General features: G+C 38.6%; 1 protein-coding gene across 1 annotated transcript; it reads right to left on the bottom strand.

The window, feature by feature from the left end:
* Positions 1 to 4,766: 4,766 nt before the first annotated feature.
* Positions 4,767 to 7,323, bottom strand: LOC145128253 (protein SAR DEFICIENT 1-like). The gene is made up of 7 exons (XM_079063050.1): positions 7,072 to 7,323; positions 6,875 to 6,950; positions 6,206 to 6,749; positions 5,869 to 6,029; positions 5,557 to 5,751; positions 5,253 to 5,349; positions 4,767 to 5,142 (listed from the first exon to the last, which is right to left on the bottom strand). Exons 1-7 carry the CDS (start codon positions 7,158 to 7,160, stop codon positions 4,919 to 4,921), a joined length of 1,386 nt encoding a protein of 461 aa, XP_078919176.1. The 5' UTR covers positions 7,161 to 7,323; the 3' UTR covers positions 4,767 to 4,918.
* Positions 7,324 to 9,205: the final 1,882 nt, after the last annotated feature.

The raw sequence follows: 9,205 nt of genomic DNA, 5'->3' as shown, positions 1-9,205 counted from the left end.
CATCGGCTAGGGTAGCCTTATCAGTTGGACTCTCAAGAACCTGGTGGCTGGACCACGTGTGAGACTAGCAGTCTTAGCATTGGTTTGGGGATTTTTATGTCCAGGTTTAGTGGATGGTTGTCGTGAATCACAAGATTTCGGGTGAAATGCAAGTATGAATCCTTGGATCTCAGGTTACGAGTTATGTACCAAGTTGGATTTTGGTTGAGACTCATGTTGGGAATCGTAAGTGTATATGCATACGATCTTTATTACATTAATATATGAATTAAGAAATTTGTATGCCGAGGGAATCAACTGGAGGGTTCATAGTCAAAAAGGGATGTTTTTGGTTCGGATGATAGAAAAGGCCCTTGTGATTGTGCTTTGGAATGGTACTACCAGTGTGTAGGCCTGTCAAGTTATGGGACTTCAAGTTATGACATGTTCAACACTAGAAAGTTTAACTCCCAAATTGTCTCTTGTTGCTCATAGTGTTCATGGATTCGTTAACTTCGGGATGAGTCTTTTACCTAAAGGATTATCTATGCCTTCTACCAAGTGAAAATTTTCAGCAGCAAGGATCGGTTAGTGATTCTGTTTTCAGTGGAAACAACAAGATAATCAATGAATGGAAGTGTTATGATCAGTTAGAATACGAAGTGGAATTGTAATGTCAGTGTTTCATCATCGGCTGTCTGTCAGGGGGTCAGAAAGGGTATAGAATTTTGGATTTCGAGTAGAATAGTAATGGTTATTCTCCAGAGGTAGTGGAAGAAGTGTTCTCGTTGTCCGGTGTGGTTGGGAGTTAGTAAGGAGTGATTTCCAAGACGAAATCTAATTTAAGTGGGGAGAGTTGTAACATCCATTTTCTTGGATGAATCGAATTGGGGTTTCAGAGGATAAAAAGGTTGGATTTTTTAGAAAAAGGGATCCTCACGACGTGAGGCATGGAGGCTCACGACGTGAGGAGGTCTACATGAAGATTCTATCTGGGACTGAGCTTCCGACGTGAGGGTCGCTGAAGCCCAAGCACACGATGTTTTAGGGTTCCTCACGTATTTAAGCACTCCTTAACTCGGATTTAGGGTTTATTTCTCAGCCTCCACCTTCCCTTAACTTATAAAACCCTAACCCTAATCCATCTTGGTGATTTTGGATGCATTTTAGTGTTTTGGTGGCTAGAAGAAAAAGAGGAGGAGGAGGTTCTAGAGTGTTGGTTCAGCAAGGAGGATTCATCATCATCATTTTGTGCACATTTTGGATCATTGTAAGTGTCCAAGATCCAATCTTTATGAGCTCAAATGGCTAGATCTAGGTTTTGAGCTTCTTTTGCATGTTTATGTTGGATTAAATGCTTGGGATCCATAAAGTTGGCAACTTTATGGATCAATGAGTCATTCTCTATGATTTAGTCTTATGGATTTGAAGTGTGGTTATAATTTATGAATCTTGTTTGAGTATGGGGCCATTTCTTGCCATTTTGACCTAAGATGGGTTTAGGACATGGATGAGGCACGCATGTCCATCAAGTAATCGTTTTTATTGGCCTTTGGAGTCCTTGTTAGCTTCTAAAAGAATTAGGATTGAAGGCTTAATGGATTAAGAACTTATAAATGGGATTTTTAGCCTTAGAATGTTCTCACGACGTGAGACACAAGGTCTCATGACGTAAGAAGCGTTTGGTCCCATTTTTGAGCATCTGCTTGGGGATCACGACGTGAGAGAAGGCTTCTCCGGACGTGAGGGCAGCCTCATTGACTTTCCCTTGACTGAGTTGGCTAAATTGATTCGTGATGAGTTGGGATCTGATTGAGTGAGCTCTCACAACGTGACCAAAGGCTGGTCATGACATGAGATGTGGTTTTTGGGCTTTTGGGACTTATTAGGCCCTAGTTTTCTGTATGTCAGACTTTTTGGTGCTTGGGCCCATTTAGAGCTTTGGGTATCTTTTTGGAAGTTGGGCCTCCATGGATTAGGCCCAATATGGGTTTTGGGCCAATTAGGAAGTTGGGACATATTAGGCTTTTGTATGCTATTGGTGCGCCTCAGATTTTGGGCCAAGTGAGGAAAGGGTAAAATTGACTTTTACCCTGAGTGTTGGACAATCGGACTTGGATCCTAGCTATGGGTTGTGGACCAATTCTTAATTTTGTATTATTGATGATGTTAGTGCGAGGATTTTTCCGGATCGGCAGTCCGAGCTTTTATCAGAGATACTCGGCCGCTTGAGGTGAGTTACCTTCACTGTATATGTGGGTCTTATGCACCAATGTCGGCCCACTAGTTGATGTTTATAGTAAGATGATTGTCTTTGTGATAATTGCATGGTGTGCGATTGTTTGTTGATGTTTCTATGGTTATGATATTATGTGGTGGTGGTAGGGGTGAAATGGACCCGGTATCCAATTGAGAGAGACCGAAGGGAATTGAAAGCACCGAGATACGCTTGATAGTATCTGGTTGAAATAGACCGAAGGGATTGCAAGCAACCATATATGCTTGATAGTATCCGGTTGAAATAGACCGAAGAGGATTGCAAGCACCCATATATGCTTGATAGTATCCAGTTGAAATAGACCGAAGGGGGTAGGCGAGCACCCATATATGCTTGGCAGTATATGTGTATGGTATGTGGTATATTAGGGAACTCACTAAGCTTAGTGCTTACGGTTTTCAGTTTACGTTTCAGGTACTTCTGGTTCAAAAGGGAAAGGCTCGGCTTGATCACATTGCATCCACCTATGTTTTTCCAAAACTCATTGGTCTTGGGATTGTACTTTGATAATTGTTTTTATCTTGCTATAGTTTTGAATGATTGGTAATACTAAATGGTGTTTTAATGGTTGAATTAACAATGAAGTTTTTGTCTTACAATTTTTGGAATGTTAAAAATTGTGCTAGAATTCTTGGGCGCAATGTGGGATCTTTTCCATTTAAATATCTCAGGGTCCCGATGGGAGTGAACATGAATTTAAAAAGGAATTGGGCTCCGATTATTGAGAGAATTCAAAACAAACTCTCCTCATGGAAAGATAAAACTCTTTCTTTCGGTGGAAGATTGACTCTCCTTAAATGGGTTTTAGGTAGCCTCCCACTTTACTATTTTTCCATTTTTAAGGTTCCCAACTCGGTCATTGATTTAATTGAGAAATTGAGGAGGAAATTTTTATGGGGTGGAAATGATGAGAAAAATAAAATTCATTGGGTCGCTTGGAAAGTCGTCTTAGGCCCGAAAGATAAAGGTGGGCTCGGCATAGGGTCGATGGGCTCTGTTAACCGGGCTCTTTTGGTTAAATGGATCAAGGGATTCAAAGAGGAGAAAAGTGCCCTATGGCACAAAGTAATATGTGGTTCTGATAATCTTGCCAGAAAACCCTTATCTGCTTTATACAAAAAATCAATCCATGGAGTATGGCAAAATATCGCAAAGATCCTTAATGACATGGGTAAGATTGGCATTCTTATTTCATTAATTTTCGATTTCAATGTGGGAAGGGGGAACGACACTTTGTTTTGGTTTGATCAATGGGCGGGTGATACCTCCTTGTCTTCCAAATTTCCTAGACTCTTTGCTCTTGTTCGGCGAAAGTTTTGCTTTGTTGAAGAAAGAATTTGTCCGGATATTGGTGGTTGGGCATGGAAATGGCAACCTAACTGCCAGGAGGAGATCGACGAGCTCAATAATTTAAGGAGTGTTGTTGTTATTCATACCAGTTCCAACATGGAGGATACTTTGAAGGTGAAGCTTTCGACTGATGGAAGTTTTATGGTGATTAATGTTCGAAAGTTAATTGACTCTAATGTCACTTCTTCCATGAAAAATGGCACAATCTGGTTTCACACGGCCCCCCTTAAAATTAATTGCTTCATTTGGAGAGTTTGTATTAGTAGAATTCCCATAGCGTTTGCACTTTCTCGTCGTGGGATCAACATAAGTGATTTATCATGTCGTGGTTGTTTGGAGGGTGTAGATGATGTTGATCATATTTTTGTTAGGTGCCAGTTTGCTATTGATGTGTTAAGCTGGATTTAGAATCGGTGTGCCATCGTCCTCCTTCTTGGGAGAATTGCCCTATAAAAAACAGAAGGTCCTTATTTCCATTGTGTACGGTTTCGTTTGGTGCATTTGGAAGGCGATAAACAATAATGTTTTCAACAATGTTCGATCTTCTCCGTCTAAGGTGGCTAATGATGTGTTATCTATTGTTTACAATTCGGTGAAATATAAGGGGGTTTGGGAATTGTAACTGGGTGGTTTGGTGTTGTAATCCTCTTTGGATTGTGTAGTTGTTCTTTTTGGCTCCTGCATAGGTTCTTGTGGTTGTTAATAAAAATCTCGCGGTTTAAAAAAAAAACAATAATTATTTACTTTTAGTAGTTGAATATTAATTTTTTTCTTATGGAAATTATATTATGTGAATTTCTAAATTTTTGTTATAGAATAGCAACATATGTTTCATAGATGATGGACCCTAGGTAATTAAAAAGAATAAAAGTTAGCAACTTGAAACTTTTCTCCGTAATGACAATTAAAGACGGATTTATGACAGATTTTATTATTTTAATGGCGTTTTGAGAATGAAAAATCGGTTGTTAATGCGTGGTAACCTTCACAAGTCCCTCGCTAGTTCGGTCGGTAACAATCAGGGATATTGGTTTTATGGGCGTTGCTACTAGCCATTATCAATCGAATGTCCGATGGAAATTTCTGTCTCTCATACCTGTGTTTCTACTAGTGTATATAGGAGGGTACTTAGTTCCAGTAAAATCATGAAAATACGAAGTATCCAAACAAAAGTTATTTCTCTGTCGACTTAGATTAAAGCATTGTTCATGATGTTTGTGATCGGGAATTGGCTTGGTTATTGACATACTTGTTGGAGGCAGCTATATACAAATTTACAAGTGAAGTCTACGACTGAGTAAACAACATCAATCACTTGATGAAATTATGATGTGCTGCAAATTCGCCTTCGGATGAAGACTCCGAGAAGTTGTAAGCCTCAACTGGGGTGTAAAATGAAGTCGAACCCACAACACCAATATGGTCATTGGTCGACACGAATGCTAAGTCAGTGGCTTGAGCTATTGGATAAGCATGTCCCCCATACATCCCCACCGTCATTATCTGACTCCTTGGGTACTGATCCACCATATCACCTATTTTTCAAGAAGTTATTTTTTGAAACAAAATAGAAACCAAAAAAATGCATGTAGATATTGTTTTCTTTTATTTTGTAAGCAGATATAAAGAGGAGGTAATGGTGTACCTTGTGTTAGTCGTGGAGTGTCATTCAAAAGACCATCAACTATTTCTAAAGAGTCCCAAGTTTGATAAGCCTCTCCAACAAGTTTATGGATAAAAACCTGTAAAGATAAGGAAAATCCATATAGTCAAATGTAGCAGAATAGATAGTGTTACAACAATTGTTCACACATATGGCCGTTGGTATAATAATTAGTGGTATTAAATTTGGGATAATTTGACAAAATGAATATCTATAAACCAAATTTGGTATCGGCATAATTTTTAAACAAAAATACCAAAGTAATCATACAATGATATAAACTGACCTTGTTTAGGGTAGCAAGGTCTTTGCCGGTGAAAACGTCTCCATTGATCACGGCTTTGACTACTTGACATATAGGATTCAAGAAGATCGTATGATTGGGTCCTCGTGATATATATAGTTTGCTCACAAGAATACAAGTCCTAGCATGTTTTATAGTTACTTCCCACATCTTATCGGACATACCTAGCCCTAAAATCTGTAAAAAGAATGACATCAGTTCAAGAAACAGATGTAATTCAGTTACAAATATATGTATCGCCTAACAAACACTCTATATGTACTACCAAAAATGAAAACCGAAGTAAAGACTTACCTTTCTAAGCTTAGATTCATTGACAACCGAAAGCTTTAAGAAATCTTGCACGGTTTTGATATCATTTGAAGCGAGTTTCTTATGGAACGCACCATCTTTTCCAATCTTCTCTAAGCGCCAGACATCGTCTTCAAGCATCGGCGGGTGATGCTTCTTGTACACTAAACATTTACGCAAGTAAATAATCCAACATACAATATTTAATTCTTCTGTGCATTTGTCAACATGTTAAATACAGTGCGTGCTTCTACGAGAGAGAAAGAGAGAGAGAGAGAGAGAGAGAGAGAGAGAGAGAGAGAGAGAGAGAGAGAGAGAGAGAGAGAGAGAGAGAACATACATTCACCACGATGATCTTTAACCACGAAAGCTTCAGTCATGGCCTCACGAATTACAACTTCAGGAGTTGCTCCTTGAACAACTCGGGCTGCAATTCTGAACTTTCTACTTCTAATCCAGCTTGAATTATCTGTTAACTCAATATCGCCAATGGAAACAACGCCATCTCTCATAGTAACACTCACGTCTCCAGCAAGCAATGGCCTTTTCCCTCTTCTTTCCTTCACGATGTTCTTTTCAAAATCATCGCTAGTCCATATGATACTGTTGCTAGAAGGGAAATCTCCATCTACTACGAGAATCTGTAATTTTAGAGCACTGGAAAAGCTCGACTCTAGATCGTTGTTGGTGTCAACAAGATATATTTCAAGAGGGTTGCCATCTTCATCCAATATTTTGGTGCCTGTGAAAATTGGGAGTGTAAGATGCTTTCTGAATTTGAGTTGCATGGTACTCGAGGGTACGAGTGCATTGATCCGCAGGGAATTCGACCTAGAGTATGATGGTATTCTTCTTCGCAGTCCATTTTCAACCTCTTCGTTTACCTAGGTAAAGCACAAATAGTTATACAAAATAAAAGATTATAATTTAACAGTTTAGCTAGACAAAATAATGATTTGTCTTTAAAAAAGGAATTAACCATTTAAAAAAAGTGGTATAAGTATCATACCACTCTTCGAAGCATCGGCTCTAACACTGTGCAGAAATTTTGCACAAAATTCATCTTCACAACTTCCCCGATTGCACTGACCTCAATTAAAGATAAAATCAAGAAAAGTTGTCAATTTTAACCAAGCAGGCGAATTTTTTACGATGAATAGAAGAAATTAAGTAAAGAACATATGGAAAACAAAATATAAGACGTACGAAGCCAAAGAAGGTCTAGCACGCCGGCGTCTTTCATTCTGCCAATACTGGTCAGGTTCGGGTTGGTCGGCAAATCTTTTTCCAGTCATCTTTTTGGGTATCAGAGTTGAAGATCACCGCATCTATATTGTTTCCAAAGGGAAAGGAGATTTTAAGGACTGATAAAAGAAGAAGGAAGACGAAATCTGTTCAAGTCTTGGTCTATATAAAGTAAAATAAGTGAGAATGGGAAGCTTCGTGGAACGGTCAAGGAAGAAGGTTGGTAAGAGAGGTAGATTAACGCCCAAGTCTTGATGGAACGTTATATATGTAAGATTCTTGACATAGACTTCCTTTAAGTCAACCCCGAAGTCTTCGCCCCTTCAAATAGGCAAACATCCATTGCCCAGTCAACAGTTAACTTTCCTTTTTTATTGATTTAAAAGTAAACTACAAAAATAGTCCTCATCTTATGGTATGAAATTTCCTTTGTTCTTCGCCTGAATTTTTTTTTCTTTTAAAATAAAAACGCTCACAACACAGGTTTGTTGTGCAACTATATTACGACATTACTATTTAAAAAATTAAATATCTTTCTACATTTTTTTTATCTATACTGTTAGGAAGTAAACGGATAACTAGCAAAAACCAAAAACACACAAAACATAATATTTACGTGGTTTGGTTAAGGTGGTCTACGTCCACGGGCAAAAGGGGACTATTTTTTATTTCTGAGTTCCCAAACATAGGTTACAAACAGGGGCGGATCAAAGAGGTATCCTGGGGTAGCTCAAAAAAATTTCAGTAGTGTATTTTTTTTTAAAAAAAAATTGTTTCGTGTAGTGTATATATACGCGTCCCTTCACTTATAAGCACAAACAAACAGATAGTCTACTGGTTAAGGTGTTAGCTTATTGAAATAGAGGTCTCAAGTTTAATTCTTGCTCCTTACAAATCATTTGCTTACATTTCTTTTATTTTTTCAACTATTCTATTATTTTATTTTCCCAGCTATTTTATCCCACATCATGTTCAATTCTTACTCCTTACAAATCCTTTGCTTACGTTTTTTTATTTTTCCAACTATTTTATTCTTTTATTTTCTCAACTATTCTATCTGACATCATCAAACACATGCATACCTGGTTATTTTCATCTATTATATAAATTTGTTATCCCCATGCTTCATTTAATATCTACTTTGAGTCCCACATCGATTCAAGTATCAAAAGATACTTCAACTAACATATAACAACACTTGAAGTTAGCTAATGATTCGATTAACATTTAGGTTTAAAACCGAAACCAAACCAAAAAACCTAAGTACGAACTAAAAACCGAAACACCGAACCGATGTGTTTGGGTTCGATTCGGTTTTAAAAGTTACAAAACTGAGGATGCCGGTTTTGGGCTTAGTTTTAGGTAAAACTAACCCGACCCGCCCCATGCTCAGCCGTTGCGGTGATACCCCTGAAAAAAGTGGGATACCCCTTTCCTTTGAGCATGGCTTCGTCAATGGTTACAAGTACAATTTCATAGAGATTCGCCTATCACTCTACAATAAAAGATACTTCAAATGACTTAACATGCACCCTTATAAATTTATACTTGTGGGATCAGACCTAAAACCCTAATGGGTTCAGCTCATTAGCCCACAGGCCCATGAATGGTGTCAACGAATCACAATCCGCCATGCAGAAGCTTCTAGAACATTCATCTATGACATAAAACACATAAGTATCAGCAACACACATGGTGGAGCACCTTGCGTCATAATGTAGCATCATGATGCACAAGTGGCTCATCATGAACACTAGTGGCCCAACATCCATCATGGTGGCACAACAAGGTGTATCCATTGAGCATCACCAACATCCGAGCATCACCAACATCCGAGCATCATAGAGGACTCCGTGACTCATCAGGGAACCAAGATGGCGCAACACCTTCCTATTTCACACAACATGATCCTATATGGTGCAACACATCTTCAAGATGGTGCAACTTCTCCTATGTGGCACAAATTCTCTTCAATGTGGTGCAACATCATCTTGCATGGCGCAACATCGTTCCTCATAGCGTAACTTCTTTCATGATGGCGCGATATGCTTCCGTTGGGTGCAACATCTCCAAGGATGGCGCAACTTCTATCTAC

This window comes from Lactuca virosa, chromosome 8 (genome assembly GCF_052849685.1).
Source record: "Lactuca virosa cultivar CGN04683 chromosome 8, Lactuca_virosa_CGN04683_v6, whole genome shotgun sequence".
Lineage (NCBI taxonomy): Eukaryota > Viridiplantae > Streptophyta > Magnoliopsida > Asterales > Asteraceae > Lactuca > Lactuca virosa.
The sequence above is the reverse complement of the archived record's forward strand: the minus strand, read 5'-3'. Positions and strand labels throughout refer to the sequence as shown.

Bases quoted from the DNA above. Each gene is read 5' to 3' on its own strand.
- LOC145128253 (XM_079063050.1), bottom strand. From the start codon at position 7,160: ATGACTGGAAAAAGATTTGCCGACCAACCCGAACCTGACCAGTATTGG. The intron at 6,030-6,205 runs GTATGTTCTCTC...GTAAATGTTTAG, and splicing joins TAAAGATCATCGTGGTGAAT to TGTACAAGAAGCATCACCCG. The intron at 5,752-5,868 runs GTAAGTCTTTAC...TTCTTTTTACAG, and splicing joins ATGAATCTAAGCTTAGAAAG to ATTTTAGGGCTAGGTATGTC.